Source organism: Amblyomma americanum, chromosome 8 (genome assembly GCF_052857255.1).
Source record: "Amblyomma americanum isolate KBUSLIRL-KWMA chromosome 8, ASM5285725v1, whole genome shotgun sequence".
NCBI lineage: Eukaryota > Metazoa > Arthropoda > Arachnida > Ixodida > Ixodidae > Amblyomma > Amblyomma americanum.
This window is the reverse complement of record NC_135504.1, coordinates 12,291,512-12,311,613: the sequence shown is the minus strand read 5'-3', so window position 1 is coordinate 12,311,613 and position 20,102 is coordinate 12,291,512. Positions and strand designations below refer to the sequence as shown.

Here is a 20,102-nt window from a genome sequence, read left to right as displayed (position 1 = left end):
GGCTCGCTGGCGAGCCGCCGTGAAGTTTCACTTAGCAACTCCGCCTAAAATAGTTCCAGACACTGAGGCGGATCGAAGTCAACGACCGCTGCGCCGAACGGACGAGCATTAAAGCAGTGTTATTCGTCCTTCCGTTCGTGTCGGTTCTCTTGAACCGTAGTAGCGGAAATTCCCGTCCTGTGAGCTTCCGCCTCGTTTCCCTTGCTTCCCCTGTAGTGAATGCACGGCGCAACACATTCCTGTTCAGCAGTGAAGCCACACCTGAAACAACCGGGCGGTTGAAGATTTTTGCGTAACCTGCTGTAACTCAAGAACATAGCAGCGAATGCTGCTCGAAGTTAAGCATCGCGATAAACCGCTAGGCAACTGTTATGGCTACCAACAAATGCATATCAGGAGAAGCAAGCCGGTTGCATGCCATGTAATGACAATAGGTTGACGCCAATAGTTGGGCGGGTTGAGACCTGATGCTTCGTTCTTTGCTTGTACGCTTGTGTGTTTGCGTGTGTGGGTTTGGGGGGGACTGCTTGTTTGCACGACAACGTTTACAGCTCGTTCGGTAGAAAAGCCGTCGGCCTAGTACAGTGGCCGGCAACGCGTGCAGGAAATAATCGGGGGCTGCGTAAAAAAAATCGTCTTATCGTAATTTTTGGGTCTAGTGATTGATCATTGACTGGTGTGGGATAGGCGATAACGAGTTAATGAAATCTTCGTAATTATTTGATTACTTAGAGAAACGAAAAAATGAAAAAAGTTGGAAAAAGGGGTGTTCAAAGGCGTCAAAATGCTCAGAATGATAAAGCCAATGCTTGATGATTGTAATTAAGAAAATTTAGAGTGCGTAATTGATCAGTTATTTAAATGAAACAATTGAAAAAATAAAATGCGTTCAAAAAAGTTTCCCACGGGTAAGGCGTTGCGCCGAACGGGCGATGGCGTTCCGTGGGCTCCCTCGCAGCGCTGCAACACGCTGTCGCGTTCTGCTCTGAACTTTCGAAACATTTGCGTTCTCCAAATTTTTTCGGAAGTTTTCCGCCGGCACCTTCAACCTACTCACAAGCCCTTTATTCTGAATAATATCCCCGCACAATTCTAGAGGTAAAATATAAAAATATATGCAACAAAAACCCAAACGCTCATTCCGTACCTTGTTTCAAGACAGCCTCGCGAAATCGTGTCGCCTCATTTCGCTAAATATGCCGCACGTGTTTTACGCAAGACCCCCCCCCCCCCCCCATGTCATCGCCCCGAGAACTGACGGCGTTGCGTACGTCCTACTTATTTCTTATTCGATTGAGAAAGGAGTTGTTCGCGTAGTGCATGAAATCTTCCCATTATAAAAGTATTCGCCTTCTCCAACAAAACAGACAAGTTTACTGTATTATCCCTGGTCAAACCATTATCATCAATAATCCCGCATGTAGTATAGACAAGCATTATTCGAGAAGGAGTGACGCTCCCTTCTCGTATGACGTAAACAGTAATTAAAGAGGGACAGAAATGCCACGACATGGTTCCTAAATGTATTGCTCGATATTTCATTACGCGGAGAACGGGAAATATGCGGGTACGCTTTCATTCCTCAGAAGAGCCGATATTCCCTCGCGGCCTTTCTCGATGGCTTCAATTGCATCCTCTTTCGGAGAAAAAGTCATACGGTGACTTTTTTGTGTTTTATCTACCTCGTTTCTGGGTAGAAACAGCCGCCCGCGACTTATCCTCAAAGCTAAGAGTTCTTACAAGTGCGAGACTTTTTGGGAACGCCTAAACAGATGCAAATGCAAAGGAGACGTCACGAGTTAAGGCTCAGAAGCCTTTCAATAACGAGGGCATAAACGTGCCGACCTTTTAAAGGGCTTCGGTATGGGGCCCTGTGCACTCACGACAGGGCTCAACCTCTCCCTGCGATGGCTCGAACACAGTGGGCGGAAAAACCGTTTCTGGACGAGGGTGGCGCTGGTGAACACTCTTAAGATAAGGTCACATGTAAACTTAAATACCGCCGAAATCAAATTATTTGACAGCCGTCGCCGTAGCTCAGTTGGTAGAGCACCGGACGCGTAATTCGGAGGTCGTGCTTTCAGTTCGCACCAGCGAAATGCGGTTGCTTTTCTTCTACTTTTCTAGTCAATTATCTTTCAGTGATAAAACATTCACTGATAATCTCCGTTGACCAACACCCCAAATTAAAAAAAAAATCTATGCTCCTCGGTTTCTGCTGGCACTTCGAATAAAAGGAAGTTCGAATTAACGAGGCAGTACTGCGCTAACTATGGAGCAGGCGCTCACCTCTAGCGGCACATTGACGCATCCGAGGAAGTCGTCCACTGTGTCGGCGGGACTGGAGCGCGCCGACTGCGCGATCTGCTTGAAGTATCGCCCCAGGCCCTTGAAGCCCGTCACCTCGTTCAGCTTGCGTGCTGCGTCGAACACGGAGCTCTCGTCGTCGTGGTCCCTGCGGAAAATTAGGGAGGCAAATTAGGGAGGAGTCGTTCGCCGTTTTCCACGTAGCGAGTAAAAACAAAAAAGAAGCTTCATAACTTTTTCACCTTTCCCGGGTGTGATGAGAGGTTGGGGGTGCATAAGGAGACGCGGAAAGGTTAACAAGAAAGCAACTATTGTTACCCTGCACTGCGGGAAAGGAAGAAGGGATATAAAGGTAAAGGAGAAATGGAACCAAGAGGAAAGTGAAGGGTTTGAAGTATTAAAACATTTTCCAAGCACCTAACCACCGCCTACCCTACGTCCTCAAGAATGGGAACTGTGTCCAGCACTCATTCAGAGCTGATGATCGCTGACTGTCCAGTGCAAGGCGTGGCGGTTGTCTTAACAATATGTAATCCTAAATTCCAAATTTCTCAGTCATAGTTAAAAGCTCCTTTTGGTGCGAAACGAACCTCCACGTAACCACGAAAAATGAAAAATAATCGATTTATACCCAGAACGAAAATTGGACGGAGTTATCTTCAGAGTTATTTTTAAACCCAATGTCAAAGGCCAGTCGCATCTCGAAAAATAACGCCTTACAAAAAATGCAACCAAGTTACTTAAAGAACTAAACGAGGCAGCATTTGTCTGTGTGCAAAAAAAAAAAATACTGCAGAACCACAAATTGAGGCACGATTTCGGTAGATTGTGCACTTTATCTTCAGCAAGGAGAAGAGCAGACGATGCCCTGATCGGCTTCGAAAGGACCTCGTCCGCACTTGTTACAGACCAGTGGTTACAGCCGCCGACTACTAAGCCTTATTTTCGTGTCCGCACACGCGCACCACCCAAATACTGTCACAAATACGAACAAGGCAAACACGCACACTCAAAGCACGCTAGGCGGCGCGACGTGCCGCCAACGTCGCGTCCGTCTGCTTCGCCGCCGGACCCCGCCTAGGCACTACACAGCGGTGGGCCGGAGCAACGCCGTTCCATAAAACATGCACGCATATCTATCGTTTCTGCCGGACCGCGGCACAAAACGGCTCAGGCACGACAGAACTCGGGGCGTTCCTTTCTTTCATTCCCCCCTTCTTTCATTTCCTCCCTGCCGCTAACAGCCACGCGCGGCGCGTGTAGCTGGAAGCCACGTCGCGGCCAGAATCCAAGGCGAACCCAGCCGAGCTAAGCCAAGACGCGTCACCAACAGCGCCGCTGATGCATAAATAATAGTGCAGCGCCAACTTTTCTCTTTCGTCTTTCTTGTATTTTTTCTTTCTTTCGGGGCTCTGTTCGGAAGCGGAGCGAACAAAATGAAAGATTGTGGCGGACCTGACCGTTCGCAAGCTTTGCGAACCTATCTCAAGTTTTGATAAACGCGAGGATGCGTTGTGAGCCCGTCGCGGTGTGCCATTTTGTTCCTGTCCCGTCTACCGGAAAATAATTAGTTTTCGCCTCAGTGACCCGGTGCTGTCGTCTCTTCTGGTATCTCTTTCTTCTTATTTTTTTCCTTCTCTTTTTTCTTCTTCTTGCTTTCCATCTCCTGCTTCTGCAGCGGATGGAAGCCTACAAGAGCCACTCATGCAAGAAGAGCGCGAGCCAAGACAAGCCAACGCATTTCATAAGCAACGTGCAGCTCGGATAAAGAAAGAAAACCACGCTGAAAAGCACATTGGCGTGAAGAAAAAGGACACGAATTAAGACCTCCTGAACAAAGGAGGCATGCTGTCGAAAACTGACGGTGCACCGCTAATTAATATCGACCGCAACATCTCGCTCATCACACGCCTGAAAGGCGCATCCTTGGGGGGTAAAGGCAGTAACGCCGCGAAACAAACAGCGTTTTTCTGTGTTATTCTCAATAGAACGGGCAACTGTAGATAGGGAAGCTACGAAGAATAAAGGGAATACTTAAGAACCATTAGGCCGCAGTTCGATTTTTACGCCACTATTGTCTGGCTTAGGTCAGCATTTTCGACTATTTTATTTTATTGTATTTATTTGATACTGTAAGTCCCATCAAGGACTGTAACAGGAAGGGCTCTGAATGATACAGTTGTAGTGCACATGTTGGTAGTAAACAATTTAACAATAACATATGGCAAAAATAGTTACAAAATCGGTTAGAGAATTCAAGTTGAGGTACAAATAATAGGCGGCAAACATGATGACAAGCATACCAAAATAGGAAATCGGCTGCAGTTAGTGTTGTATTTTCAGTCTAGGCACAAACAAAACGGTAAAAATAAACAGGGCAGAAAAGTGTGGAAAATGAGAAAAACTACTGGGAAACAAACAGGTGATCTATAACCAGGGAACTGAACGCATCTAATGATGAGCTGTTAGTAATATCTATGTCTAGATTGTTCCATTCTCGTGTAGCTCGAGGAATGGTATTAGTCTGGAGCTAATAACCATGAAGAGTTTATAGTATGCTGTGTTGTGTTGCGCTGCGTTGAGTTGCGCTGTGTTGCGTTGCATTGTGTTGCGTTTTGCTGTTTTGTGTTTTGTTGCGTTGCGTTGTGTTGTGTTGTAATGTAGTTGTAATGTGTTGTGTGTTGTAGTGTTGTAATGTTAGTTATGCTTTGTTATGCTAGCTATTCTGTGTTATGTGTTGCTAAACGTCCCGAAGATGTACAGTCGAGCGGGAATGAAACGCGAACACACATAAGCAGTATTTTTCTGCTTTGCCGCGAAATGTTTCTTTACATCAGGCCTACGAATACCCTCCAGTGCTTTTTCCGATTGCTTTAGTCTGTTCTTTTCAGTTTGTTTCAGTATGTTCTTTTTAAGATTTCAGTTTATTCCTCTTAGCTGCGAACTCACTAACTAAACAAGTACCAGTACCTCAATGATTTCGTTATTACATTTTCATGCTCGTGCTTCTAAACATTCACCCTTTCAATGCCTTTTAGTTTCTTGAACTTCCTCGCATCGCTGTCGATTAGGAGTAATTTTCTTTGTTTATACCAATTTCAGCAATACCAAGAAAGTGCACTCCAACTTCTAACAGTTTGCCTGAGCAGTGATCCCCCTGTCACTCGGTGTAAAGGAAACGAGAAAAAAAAACGCGTGAGGGCGCAGAATAAAGCTTATGCTTGTATTTTGCTCCGCTTATTCTAATGCGGCGGAAAGCGTGAGCAAAAAAAAGAAAATTGTTCCCGAGAAGTAAATTCAACCTAACTTTTTCACCACGCGGGGCTTCGAGCCCAGCTTTCATTTCCCACAGTTTTCATTCTCCGTCTTTTCTCCTTCGCACCGGCCTCACATCCAGCTTCACATTTTGTTCTACACTCTCCGGCGCTTCCTTTAGCACATTTTACTTTCCTTTATTTATTTTTTTGCCTCCTGTTTCTATGCCTTATATCTATTTTCAGCGGGAACAGCAATGCTCCGGCCAGGGTAGTATGTGTATGCGCACGCGTGTGTGATAGACGCGTGCATTAACTAAGCAAGAAAGAAAACTGGATCGAAGGAATAACGAAACTAAGAAAGACGCTCGAAGCCCGATCGATGGCCGACCTCCCGACAGCTCAGCCGTCTGCTGGCAGGACGCGAGACAAGTGAATTCAATTTTCGCCTCCTCCTGATGCTTCTCCCTTCTTCCCTTCGCCGCTACCCTCCTTCCCTTCTTTGTCACGAGGCAGAAGAAAAACAAAAGTATTCCCTTTTTTCTCCCTGTATAACTTTCATTGTCTCTAACGGAACAGAGCGCATGTGTCCCTGGAACTTGTGAGAGTATTTTTTATTCGCTGTCTCTGCCTCCGGTTTCTTTGTTTTTTGTTTCCTTAGCCCTCACTCTCTTAACTCGTTCCGCTGTCTGAGCTCCCGACAGAAGGGAAAAAAGGGATGGGTGGAGAAAAGCCCGCCCAGAAGAAAGGGGAATGGGGAACGGAGGTAATGGCGTGAGACAAGAAATAGCCGAGTCGAAGCCGGAGCCGGACTTAAATGAACACCGTGTGTTGTCGCCGGAGCAATCCGTCGGCGATACAGGGGGAGAGGGTACGGGATGAAGGGGAACGCGGGAAAGGGGAAAGGGAAGGCTTTTGTTTGCTCCCAGCGAGCATCGACAAAGGCGCCTGACCTCCGTGAGAGGCCCTCCCGCTGGGCTGACATCGGCGGCGAGCCGAATGATAGAAAGAGAAAGGAAAAATGCGCTGGCAGTACCGTAACATTGGAGAAAAGGCCCGCTGTGTCGTGCCTCATCAGCGTATGCACCACCGTGGATCAAAAAAATATACGCTTAATGATAGAACGAAGGGGTCAAACAAAAAAAGAAAGAAAAGAGCACCGCGTAGAAAGTGTAGGCGGCCTGTTACGCGAAAGGCGTGTTGTCGAGGGAACGCGAAAGAAGAAGAGAAGGGGTGAGAAAGAGAGAGAAAGCCATGCACATACTCCGCGCGCGTGACACGCATCGACGTTGCTTGGATATGGTATCGCCATTACATGCATCTGTGTCTTCAAAACGCTGCCTCTCACGAGCGCTTCCGCGCTATAATAAGACACCCTTCACTACTGCTTCGCGTAGCCGAAGGCTGTCATAGAGGGGTACCCTACTATTTGGTGTATGGAAGGGGTATTACAGAGGGGTAGGTACCCTACTATTAAGAGTAAGGGGAGGTATCGAACCCAAATGACAAGGCTATTTTTTTTAATCTTCACTGTTTAAAATGTAATTTCAGGAGCAGTTCAAGCATCGAGAAACCAAGAAATGGCGCTGAGACCAACAGAGCCAATTGAACTGGAATACATTAAGTGACCTTCGATGGAAGCGTGTAGTTCGTTGCCTGTGCGGTTAAGCCTCATCTTCCGAGTCACGAAAGAGGGCGTCTAAATACTGTTGAGTGTCGGCCAGCCGATGAATGAGGCGCGATGAAATCTAGTCAAAAAAATTGACAAGAGATGATTTATGGCTGCTAACCTAGACCGAGCGCTTCGTCCCGCACTTCGTGCTTCTGAGCTCTTGTTTCACTTATTCTCATTTCCTTCCTACTCTCCCGTTATTTCGCACCAGTATTTCTAACTATAGAATTGGAGGAATATATATGCGTTTACACAAATCCTTTTCTGTCTGATATGGACTCCCAGAATTCAATGTGAGCCACTCATATATGGAACTCTTTATCAGGGTGTCGTAGCCGGTTGCTCCTCCTCTCCTAATCAGCGACAGCAGTCAGGCATACGACCACAGCAGCCTTCTTGGCGTTCGAATCGGGACACGAAATGGCAGCCCCGTGCGACAAATTTCGCTCAGTTCGCACAGCGCACTCCGACCGGCGGGCGCAGGTGTCCGCCCGCGTTGTTGTCCGGCACCGTCACGTTTATCGTTGCTCACACCCCGGGCGGTCGCTATAGACCCGCGCAGGTCGATCAATGGAGCTCCGCAGCCCGCAATCGACGCCGAAGGGAAAGGGTCCACAGCGGTGTGTGGATAAAAGGTTCGCCCGAGCGCCGCTCAATGGCTCGGGCCGGATAGCAACGCCAGCACTCCTTCCTCTTGCAAGGGCGTCGCCGTCGGGGCTCTGGCCACAGGTGCGGGCCGCTCGGGGAAAACAACACGCTATTGAGCCGAGCTGTGCCGCTCCCGAAGGGTATTTGTATGTAGATACCGTGTTCACCCGCAGATAAGTCAGGGCTTATTTTATTTGTCCTATGTCCTCTTGGCTTCCTCCGTAGGAACTTGCGACTCGCTTCTGCTTCTATTAAAACGTTAACATACCTCACATTTGTCCGGCCGAAGTTGGAGTACGCATGCTCAGTCTGGGACCCTCATCAATCTAACCTTTCAAACACCCTCGAATCAGTTCAGAATCGCGCAGCTAGATTTATTTTTTCGGACTACTCGTACCACACCAGCGTCACTGCACTTAAATCTGAGGCTAATCTTACTAATCTCGAGTCTAGACGTTGCATCTTTCGGCTCTGCCTCTTTCATAAATTTTATCACAGCCAGCTTGATGTTTCAGCTATCCTGCCAGCTCATCGCTTATCAAGCCGCACCAACCATCCCAAAATAGTCTACCCTCCCCCAGCACAGACTACAGCTCATCTTCGCTCATTCTTCGTGCAAACTGCTCGAGACTGGAACGGCCTGCCATTCGACTCCGTGCACCACTCCGATCCACTGCACTTCAAGGCTGCCATCCAATCTCCCATTAGTGACACACTCAGCCCATCCCTCATGTAATACCCCATTCCTGGGGCATTTGAGGTATTGATAATAAATATTTATCCATTTACTCATTACAAGTAATACCAAAATTTATAATACGCGTGGAAGCTCAATCTGTGTTCTTGAAAGTTGTAATAGAACTTTCTCAGCAATAAATTCCTCTTTTTTTTTGTTCCCGGACAAACATGAACATTGCAGAAAGAAAACCAGCGCAGAAGACGGAGACACAGAACAGGAACACAGGACGACGCTGGACTATCGACTGTGTTCCTGTTCTGTGTCTCCGTCTTTTACGTTGGTTTTCTTCCTTCAATCGTGCACCGACTCGCCCAGCTCACCACTCCACTGAAACATGAACATACCCAGAAAGAGGCATAGAATCTGTTTATGATGATGATTGTTGATATTTATGGCGCAAGGGCATCTGTAGCCAAAGAGCGCCATGGCACAAGGTATTTTCTTCTTCTCAAGGTGCGGTCAAAGACCCATTTCCCAAGCATTTCGCCCGTAATAATCCGAGCACCAGACAAGGGAAAACTTGCACACGTTGCATAACTGGTGGGTACCCGGCGGCACTGGTTAAACTGAGAACAAAAGTTGTGCAGGTGATTTTGAACCTGGGTTCTTTTCGACGTGAGTTCCGCGGTGCTGACGCAAATGGATTGCTGCGAGGAGGAGATGCAAATGTGAGTGGGAGTTTCACGCGAAATATCTAGATTCAATGTGCTCGTTCAAATTGGCAGTGGAAGACACACGAGAATGAGAAGACGAAGCAGTGCTGTGTCTGTTTCCGTCTCCTTGTCTTGACCTGTAAAACTTTTTCTTCCTATATGAGCAACTGGCGCAAGCTTCAACAATTGGTAGCCACGTCTAGATATCCGGGTGTTTTTCTTCTGTTTGCCAGTAAGCACTGTGCTTGTTTATTCTCTTGCACATCCTTCTTTACCTGTAGTTTTTATTCTTTATAGTAATAATAATAACAATCAATTGCATTAATTATTTTCAGAAGACACTTGTTCTCGTGTAAACGGTGCCCTTACCACCCTTTAGTTCCCATACCCTACCCTTTCCTCCAGGGGAGCGGACCACCAGAGCGCCCTGGCGGGCAAGCGGCCCTTTTAATCAGGCCATCTACTGGCCTTGTATAAAGTTGTCCCCTTCTCCTCCACTCCAACGACACCCTCTTAAAGGGACACATACACCAGGCAAGACGGATATGAGTGAAAAGTTGCACGTGCATTTCTCACTGAATGGTGCACTATGCTGTCGATTATCGCGTGTTTGTTGACTAATTACGCAGTATGATCGCAGACAACCATTGTGATTGACTCTGCTATGCTCATTACGATTCCCACGCTCGTGAATTGCGTCCTGTGGGTTGTAAGCGGAAACAGATCAGGGTACGTTGCCCCCAGCTCCAGCCTGCCGCCTGTTAATTATAGGTGTCGGCAGCGAATGTATGCATAGGCTTGGCGAAGACGCATCAGCTGGTTGAGCATTTTTCTCGTGGAAAACCCCGTCTTTCCCGCCGGTGCCTCATGTAATGCGTGCATAATGACCCGCGCTGGGAAATCTTTTTTTTTAATAAACCAAATGAGAGGTGATGGTGCATACCTGTGTTACTTCCCAGGTATTATTCAGCGCATCTCAAATCATATTCTCCTTTTCAGATAGCTCACAGAAAACATGGAATACAACGCACTGGCATAGCGCTTCACATGTTGACGACTTGCATGTATGTGTGTGTCTGTATGAGCGCGTACTAAAATAAAAAAAAGCAAACACTTTGTTATTTCATATCGCCCTAGCCTCCAAAAAGTTGCTGATTCGACGGATGAAGTGAAAACGAAACCGCTTCACCGGTCGCATAGTACACAAAGGATATATACCGTTGAGATTCTGCGGTTATGAACTTGATGCGCATAACATCTACACGCAACCTGAGTGTACAGAATGCGATGTGAAAGATTCAGCTCCCGTGCTTGAGACGAACCTTTATCTCCATCGTCTGTTCTGCGTTGTTTAATTACTGTGTTAATTACGGCACCCTTCGCATTGTCGGCTAAGGTCGCCCGCGCTGCTTCCCTCGTGTTTTGATGCTAATTGCCCGTCGAGACGGCAAAATAGCGTTCTTTCATGAATCCGTCACTTGCCACCGTTGCGCTAATCTTCCAGTGGTGGCGCCGCGCGCACCTCGCCCTTGCGCATTCTCTGGCTTATAAAAGCGGTGTTTCGGTAAAACATCTTCTATCAGGTAATCCTGCCCTATAAATCTAAGCTGATATGGTGTCTCTTTAACGCATCGAAAAGGGCAACTTGCACATCCGCCTGCTGACGAGTGATAGTGCCCAACGAGTGGGCGAAGCCAAGAATGTCTGGACCAACACTTTTAGTTTGCACGCCTGCCACTAAGTGCCGCATGGTTGTAAACATTTAAAATAACCGCGGAAATATAGAATATTCGGTACATCCCCTAGATTTCCTATGGCCGTTGCGACTAGTCTAGTTTCCCTGCGAGCAAAAGGAGTATGCCACCGAAATTGGCATGCTCGCACGAGATAAAATAATAATTAATAATTGTTTTTTGGGGAAAGGAAATGGCGCAGTATCTGTCTCATATATCGTTGGACACCTGAACCGCGCCGTAAGGGAAGGGATAAAGGAGGGAGTGAAAGAAGAAAGGAAGAAGAGGTGCCGTAGTGGAGGGGTCCGGAATAATTTCGACCACCTGGGGATCATTAACGTGCACTGACATCGCACAGCACACGGGCGCCTTAGCGTTTTTCCTCCATAAAAACGCAGCCGCCGCGGTCGAGATAAAACCGCACTCTTTGTTTTCGCTCCATTGCGTGTGAAATAAATCTCCACAGAGTTATTCGGTGATAGCTACTGATAGATGGCGCTAGTTGGCCAGAGAGGAGTGGTAACTAGCGCGTGGACTGTAAACTTTCGGGCGCGCGACCTGTTTGAGCCTGAACTTGGTGGGTGCCCACAGACTGATAAGGCTCTATAACGAGAGGCAGAACAGGTGCAACAAGTTATCGTTTCCATTTCTTCGGCGTGGAGAAGACCAGAAAGGTTCCAAGTCTTTTTACAGCCCAAGCTGTTCATTGGAGGCACGTTGTGGGCGTTGGCGTGTCCTCTTCACACGAGTCACTTCAAAACAGAATGGGCTCAGTTTATCGATGGTAGTACTAAGTTTTCGTCTATGTTACATAAAATTTCTCGAAAATGGTGCATTGAGCAACAAGCGTCAGTGTGGACACCAGGAGGCGCTGCGCACTAAAGCTCAGGGTACCAAGCTTTCGCTCAGTTTAACGATTTACGCAGCGGTAGCGCAAACACTGTGTAATGTTTTACCCGATTCTTTCTCTGTCGTGTGCTAAACTAACAGCAGGTGCGGATGACAACCTGTATTGCTACCGACACATACTCGCGTGGATACGGTACACAGAGGCCAAGGAAGACAGCACTCGTGGGGCTTTGTTGGTGGATAAATATCTCTCCCGGATAGCAAACGCAAACTCACAGACCAGAGGCGAGCGGTGTGTTTCTGGTGCGCGCTGCTAGCCGTTATGAGGCTCTCATCGTCGAGTGCTCTTTGCCTTCCCCAGCCGTTCGCGTCTTCCAGCCCCGCCATTTCTTGAGCAAGAATCGCGGCGAGAAAAGAAGGTCTTTGCGTGGCTCTGCTGCGGTGGAAGAACGTCCAGAAGGAAGCGTGTGAAATGTTTCGAGCAACACACAGGCGCTAGGATGCCTCTCCTCTTTTCATTTACTCTTTCTCTGTTTCTTCCTTTGTTTTTTTCCACTATGTTTCGTCTTCGCTTATTTTTCTTTCGTTTGCTCCGAGTTTTTCTCCGTCGTTGGTCCTGTCTTCTTTATTTATTCTTCTTTGCCTTCTTTCTTTCTGCCCTCGTTTCTTCCGTGTTTCGTCTTTCAGTTTTCTTCCTTTCTGTCCTGATTTCTTTATTTCTTCCTGGCTTCTTTCCATTTATTTTTTATATGGTTCTACTGCTCAACATGGCTGTTACATCTTTTTTTTCGTTTCAAGCATTTTTTTCGCATTTCCAGCCCATCTCTGTTATGCGGTGCCTGTGTTAGAGTGCTATTACTAAATACTGCTGTTTGTTTTTAACCTGTATGCGCCCAACTCCACTGCCATCGATGATGTCCACACATAGCAAAACGAACTATAAAGGAAAAGCTGCATACTCCTCTCGCAGTCCCCATGATTATATGAGGCGTGCAGCACCCAGGTGTGTAGAGGTAGTGCTACCCGCGATGTGGTGTTATACATAGATTTGCTTAATCCAGCGAAAGGACCAATGTTTTTTCTACTCCTACCTTCTTCTCCCAACACTGCATTACATACTTGAGTTCGCTATGCATACCCCGTGATGATGATAATAATAATAATAATAATAATAATAATAATAATAATAATAATAATAATAATAATAATTGGTTTTGGGGGGAAAGGAAATGGCGCAGTATCTGTCTCATATATCGTTGGACACCTGAACCGCGCCGTAAGGGAAGGGACAAAGGAGGGAGTGAAAGAAGAAAGGAAGAAGAGGTGCCGTAGTGGAGGGCTCCGGAACAATTTCGACCACCTGGGGATCTTTAACGTGCACTGACATCGTGATTTGCATTCCCTGATTTTCAGAGTGGTTAGAGCGCCTTGTCTCTATGTGCGTGCGTGCGCGCGCGTGCGACGACAACGCATTTACGTAGTACTACGTTACACCAGCATTAAAAACCTCGCGAAAGGTAAAACAAATAATTATAAATCAATTGTCCCAGCCCATGCCACTAAGCAAGACGGGCTGTGCGCTTTTTGCCAGCTAATTATGTTTCCAAAAGAAGTTCCTTTTTACACGTACCGATTTGGAGTAACAGCCGCGCTCCTAAATGTGCTGAGGGACGCCATTATAACTTCAATATATATAAAAAAAACGCCTCCAGAGAATGCGACAAGGACGGCTCAGCTTGAGCAGAAATAAGGATTCGTCTCCCGTGGAGAGTAAAAGCTCATCAGCCTAAGAGTACATCGCTTCGCAAGACGCCAAAGCGGGTCGTCAAGTTCTCGGTTCCTAATTCAATCTCTGAAGTGCAAAAAGATTTTCCCTGTGGACGCTGTGCCCTTCTTTATATATTTTACTCCTCGGCACATCAGAAAGTTAGCTGGAAATGCCACGACTCACTTTTGTCGGGAAAATGCAAATACCTTGGACAATCTCGGCGTACATCCGCGCGACAGAGCTGTTTTCGTCGCGCCACGTGCGTTTCAGATCCCGCTAAAAAGGGGGAGAAGAGCGTACGTTCGGGGAAACGACGACCTTCAGCATTTTTTCCCGTTTTCTTTATCCTATTGAACAAGCGCTAGTTTCCAGGTTTCTCAACACCGCCTTGGAGTGCCTATGTTCCAGTAGAGTACGGAATCGGCGGAAGGAACCCGCTTTCGCCGGCGTCAGCCGGGTTCCCGTCGTCGGGAGGCAAGTAAACAGAAACGATGGCATTCTCGCGAAGCGACGGCCTTGGGTTTTCTCGATTGGATAAGCGCGTGGGATGCTGGCTTCCTGAACACGGACTGCGCAGTGTCGCTGCATGTGAGCAGAGCGCGGTCAACCGAAAGACCGGATGGACGTTGCCCGGTGGCGGACGGGAGTGGAGGCAGGTGCGAATGAATACGGCATGAGGTCCCACGCGCCTTTCTGCCTGCCTCCCCCAATAGCAGCCCACGGGTCCACGCATCCAGCGCTTGTCCATGCTCTCATCATTTTCAGGGCTCCTACTCCATCTTCCTACCTTTCGCTTCCCGCTATCTTTCCCACTTCGCTCTTCGATTGACCTTTGTGCCACGCCGGAAAGTTTAGGAATTGATTGATTGATTGATTGATTGATTGATTGATTGATTGATTGATTGATTGATTGATTCATTAATTCATTCCCACGAATAAATTATTTCTGAGAGTCTTCATTTCATGTCTGCTCTTCCCATCCCTATTAACACATTTCAGATGCGCAGCCAATCTCAGGCAGTTACTACGCGTGTAGAAGATTTGAGACCGAATCATGGCTTAAGTAAAAACCTATTACTAATGCAGGCGATAACTCGGTGTTTATAATAAGCAAAAGTTGAAGCATGAGAACCGGATGAAGTCAAGAATAAAACGCAAAGAAAATAGCAGCCACTATCGAACACTCGGTTCTGTGGAAAACGATGCCTAAATTTACTGCAATACTTAAGTGTCAGTAAATCGAATAAATTAATTTACTGGTTCTTGCAAAAAAGAAATGCATAAAATTGGCACTGCAATACAAAAACAACAAATTGTTATGTCATTAGGGCGACAGTGCGTACCGTCATTGTTACTGCCTCGTCCGCGCGTTCAAACTCCCCCGCTCAACAATATCACAAACACAGAAAGAAGCAGAAAGCGCCGTAAGCATAAAAGAATAAAGAGAAAAGAAATAAACTGGCTATTAATTATTTCTCGTTCCCGTGTGCAGGAATAAAATAGGAATAAAGAATTCGTAAAGTGTATTCACAGTGACTCGGTTTACACTTTTTATTGTGCGCACTGATAATACCGATATGCAATCGTTTCTTGATCCGTTCAGGCAAGTATGAAGAACCTCATTCTGTTTATATTTCGCGAAAAGGCCAAAGTCGAACGGCCCTCAAAATGGCTTCCTTTCTATCATGCTCCTTTGAGTAGCCCTCCTGACTACTCCTGCTCCAAACGGCGGATCGTACCGGACTTTTTCCGTGCGGCATTATTTAATGTGTTAAGTTTTATGGCACATACGCGATATAAGTATTTTATGCACATTCTCTTTTTAATTTTTTATGCGAGGCATACTGTCCCATCCCTCCTAAGTCTTTTTTTAAGCCGTACTTCATGATAATACTTCTGGCAGAATATCGTAGAAATTACATGAGATTGAAAAACCGGTCCTTATTAAATAATGATCTAGCTGAGAAATGTCACTGAAATAGAGATATGAGTGTCCTTTCAATAAATTCATGTCTCTTATTCCTTGATACAGCTTTCTTCTTACCATTTAGCATAATGAAAAGTATTGTACTATGGAATAACCTGTGAGCAAACAAGACAGGCGAAAACCAGGTACAAAAGTGCAGCGGCTGCTATTGCGATGCGCAGCTCAACGTGGGACAGTCCTAACAGTGCATGCTGCGCTTCCCACTAGCCGCACGACTACTAGCAAAACCTCATTTATTTGAGTTAATTAGGCTAATTCGGTTAATTATGCGTTAATCTAGGCTACTGCGTATTAGCAACGCCAGAGTGCTTTATTACTAGAACATAACAAAGGTTCATTTAGTAATATCCGTACCGCATTCCACATCTCCACCCACTCGTAAGTCGACTTTATATGCCATCTCTCGCTGTGGCTGAGTGGCTAAGGCGTCCTGGTGGCGGGCAAACGTTTATGGGATCGAAACCCGGCCGCGGAGGGCACATTTCGATGGGCGCGAAATTCAAAAGGCGTAGGTGTACTGTACGACGTCGGCGCATGGTAAAAAACCACAGTTGGTCTATATTACTGCGCAGCCCTCCACGACGACCTCCCTCACAGGAGTCATAGGCCAGATGCAGCGTCGGGACATTATATCCGCTCTACCATACCATTGCATGCCACGCCATGACATACCATGTCATGCCATGACACCCCCCCCCCCCACACTACTCTACAGTACACTAGGCCATACCGCACCGTATCATGCCATACCATACGATATCACACCATACCATACCGTACCATACCGTACGACATCACAGCACACTGCACGACACGCTACCACACCGTAGCACACCAAACCGTGCGATACCATACCACATCACCTTACATTACACTACGCAATACCATACCATATATCAGACCTCACTACACAACACACCACACTACCATACCATACCATACCATACCATACCATACGATACCATGCCATACCATATCATACGATACCATTCCGTACAATTACAATGCCATAAAATATCATGCCATGCAATATCGTACGATACCTTAGCATAGCATTGCATACCATAGCATACATAATATTTTGTACAGTACCGTACCATGCTGTACCATACCGTACCTCACCGTGGCGGCCCGTTCCATGCAGTACTGTCCGGTTACATGCTCTTCTTTCTCTCTCTACCCTCTTTCACCCTCTCATATTTCTTCGCAGCTCTGTTTTGCTTTCCACTCAAGTGAAACACTACCGTATTTTTCCTTTTCTCATAACCTCATTCAACCATGGCCATAGCATTAATAATAATAATTGATTTTGGGAGGAAAAACGCTAAGGCGCCCGTGTGCTGTGCGATGTCAGTGCACGTTAAAGATCCCCAGGTGGTCGAAATTATTCCCGGAGCCCTCCACTACGGACCTATTTGTTCCTCTCTTCTTTCACTCCCTCCTTTATCCCTTCCCTTACGGCGCGGTTCAGGTGTCCAACGATATATGAGACAGATACTGCGCCATTTCCTTTCCACCAAAAACCAATTAAGGGAAAGGAAATGGCGCAGTATCTGTCTCATATATCGTTGGACACCTCAACCGCGCCGTAAAGGAAGGGATAAAGGAGGGCGTGAAAGAAGAAAGAGAGAAATAGGTGCCGTAGTGGAGAGCTCCGGAATAATTTCGACCACCTGGGGATCTTTAACGTGCACTGGCATCGCACAACACTCGGTCGCCTTAGCGTTTTTCCTCCATAAAAACGCAGCCGCCGTGGTCGGGTTCGAACCCGGGAACTCCGCATCAGTAGTCGAGCGCCCTAACCACTGAGCCACCGCTGCGGGGACATAGCATTGCTCAAATAGACCACAATTGGCGCATTTTCCACAGCGCTCACGCCTCGTTTCACAAGGCCGCTAATATACAGGTCAACCTAAGAAAAAATTGTTTGGGTACCCCGTGCACGCGACAGTTTTTTGTTACGGCATATTACGAACGAGACGGCGGTGCCGACGCCTGTTACTCCGGTGAAAGTCCCTCAGCCGTTAGTGGTCGTAAGAGTGAGATCGGTTTAGCCGACCCATGATAAAAAAAAAAAACAATTATAATTATAGTCTGGCAAAATACCTCTCTTTATTCCAAAGAAGAGAGCAGTTAAATGCCCAGGTCTGATCTAGCGACTTATCAGCAAAGGATAAAAACTGCTACCATTTAAAATCAACTTGCTAGTTTTCCCCATTGGTTCGTTGAGATTGAATACGATCAAGACCGCGAATCGGGCTAGTGAGGTTCGTTCAACAAGCCCCTAATTTTCTCTGGTTGCCCAACATTAATCGCAAGCCAACAACAGCTCTTTCCTAAGCGACCAACGCAGATCAGTGCCCAACGAGGACGAGCTGCCTTATCTTAAACTTACTAACGGTGATTTACGCCGCGAACGGTTATGTATGCAACGAATCCATTTCACGTCAATTTCACAAAATCGCTTCAACTTTCTTTTTTTCTTTTTCATTTCTATCCAACGCGCCATTTACCTCTTACTCTAGGTATTACAACACCGGCTCTGCGTTATCGAATTTTTTTTTGCCTCGGGCGGACTCATCGGCTAAAGAGTGTCCGTATATCTCTCAACGACGGAGTGAGCAAATGCGACTCCGTTTCGCTTCGTTCAAAGAACATTTGCGCAAGTGTGATGGCAGGATGTGATTAGTGTGCTTCTCATGTCGTTTTCGGGAGTTTTCTTTTTAAACTATGCTAGCGAGATTCCCAGCTGTATATTTTGGGGCGGCGAAGAAGAGATAAGCATTAGGGTGTTTCCTTCCACAGTGTCTTTTTTTAGTATTTATTCGTTTCTATAACCCCTAGTCTGGAAAGTTCGCCGAGTATCCTTGCTTCGTTTATTTTTGAAACGCATTATAAGGTTTACATATTACTTTTCGTCCACTTTAACAACCGCACTTCGCGGCAACAATTTTGCTCTCGCACCGCCAGACTTCATGTGCACTCTAAACACGAATATGCCTATATGTGAGCAAAAAGGAAGTATGCTGTCCTCCAGCGCACATCTTTTTAAGAATGAAAGTGCCTAGAGGATACCTTACTCTTTTTCTACTTCTTTCTATTTGTAGATAACCCTTACAAAATTGGTCTATAGACAGTCTATAGACTTCTTGTACACTCTATTGCTTTCCTATAGGTATTTCATTTTGTCTATTCTTAGTGTATAGACTGTATACAGACAAAGTCTACTAAATGTGTACGGCCATAAATCTATAGATTGTCTATAAACTGTCTATACGATCTGTATTCTCTAGGGTTTACCCATAGAGAGTCTATAGACTTTATTGAGAAAAGTCTAAGGACAGTCTATACACTGAAGAAATTTTTGTAAGGGTTAACAACTCTTCCCACTTTTGGATTTAGATTAGCTTGGAAGCCCCAGATCATTCCCAGCATTCCTGGCAATTCAACAACTAGTGCCATCTGTAGGCCACCAGTAGCGAACATCGCGTAACTGAAATGGGAATATTTTGAACTAGTAACTTTGAAAAGCCACACAATCACGAAAGATTCAGCGCGAACATGGTAATTCTGATGGCCGGCTTTTACTCATTGCCGAAAAAATCCATCCTATAAAGTATTTCCTGCGGTCACACAATATCCGACAGCCGCAGAAAATCAATGGATGTACCGAACATTCGCAATTTCCGCACTTCTTTTGAGTGTTCAGCGTCACGCGGCTCGTAGTGGCAGCAGTGCGAACTAGAAGCGCTTGTCCAAATAGCTGCGAATCACACACTGGTTTCTTGGCATGCACCCTGACTGATGCTCGCACAAAAAGAAAGACTGACACAGAAAGATTTAGCCCTCATCGGATGACTGTAAGCTCCAAATACGTTCTGTGAAAAGAAAACCAAACCCCGGTAGGAGACAATATTAATCTGAGAATGCTACTTCGCCGCATGACCCTCAAGAGTTCAAATGAAGGAAGTGCAGAGATTGAGGAGTAAAAAAAAAAAAATTGACTTTGAGTTTAATAATTGCGACCTCGAATATTTATGACTCGGCAGTTATATGCCTTCTTTTTCTGTGTTTTCTTTCTTTCTTTCTTTCTTTCTTTCTTTCTTCCTTTCTTTCTTTCTTATCTTTTTTCATTCCTTTTTTACCGTCTACAAATGGTTGGGATTGTCTCTCTCTATGAGACTGTTTCGACAAATTGCAGTGTATGGCAGACACTCACCAGACGTCAAGGTGGAGTCGATCCGAGTAGATGTCGTCGATATCCCTGCAATCAAATAGAGAAAACACGGGATGAGGAGGGCGAGGGCAAACGGTCACCTAGCAAGATCAATCATCTGCCGCTACGAGGCCGCATGAAAGATAGAATGGCAAACGCAGCCTCTCAGCACGGAAAGACCTGGCGTCCGTCTTAGCAAGATTATTAAAAACAGGTCAGAAAGCGAACAGTGTACGGTAATGTCCGGACCTTTTATTCGCAGCATTTTCGTCCCAT

The 20,102-nt window shown here is 46.2% G+C and overlaps 1 protein-coding gene across 11 annotated transcripts in view; it reads right to left on the bottom strand.

Annotated features, from left to right (window-relative positions):
* The window catches only part of LOC144100920 (BAI1-associated protein 3-like), a 334,037-nt gene that overhangs the window by 54,071 nt on the left and 259,864 nt on the right, over positions 1–20,102 (bottom strand). For all 11 annotated transcript variants that reach the window (XM_077633833.1, XM_077633835.1, XM_077633838.1 and 8 more), the window contains 2 exons: positions 19,830–19,874; positions 2,290–2,455 (listed from right to left, as the gene is read on the bottom strand). In XM_077633833.1, the coding sequence (XP_077489959.1) occupies positions 2,290–2,455; positions 19,830–19,874 (211 nt within the window). The remainder of the gene's footprint in view (positions 1–2,289; positions 2,456–19,829; positions 19,875–20,102) is intronic.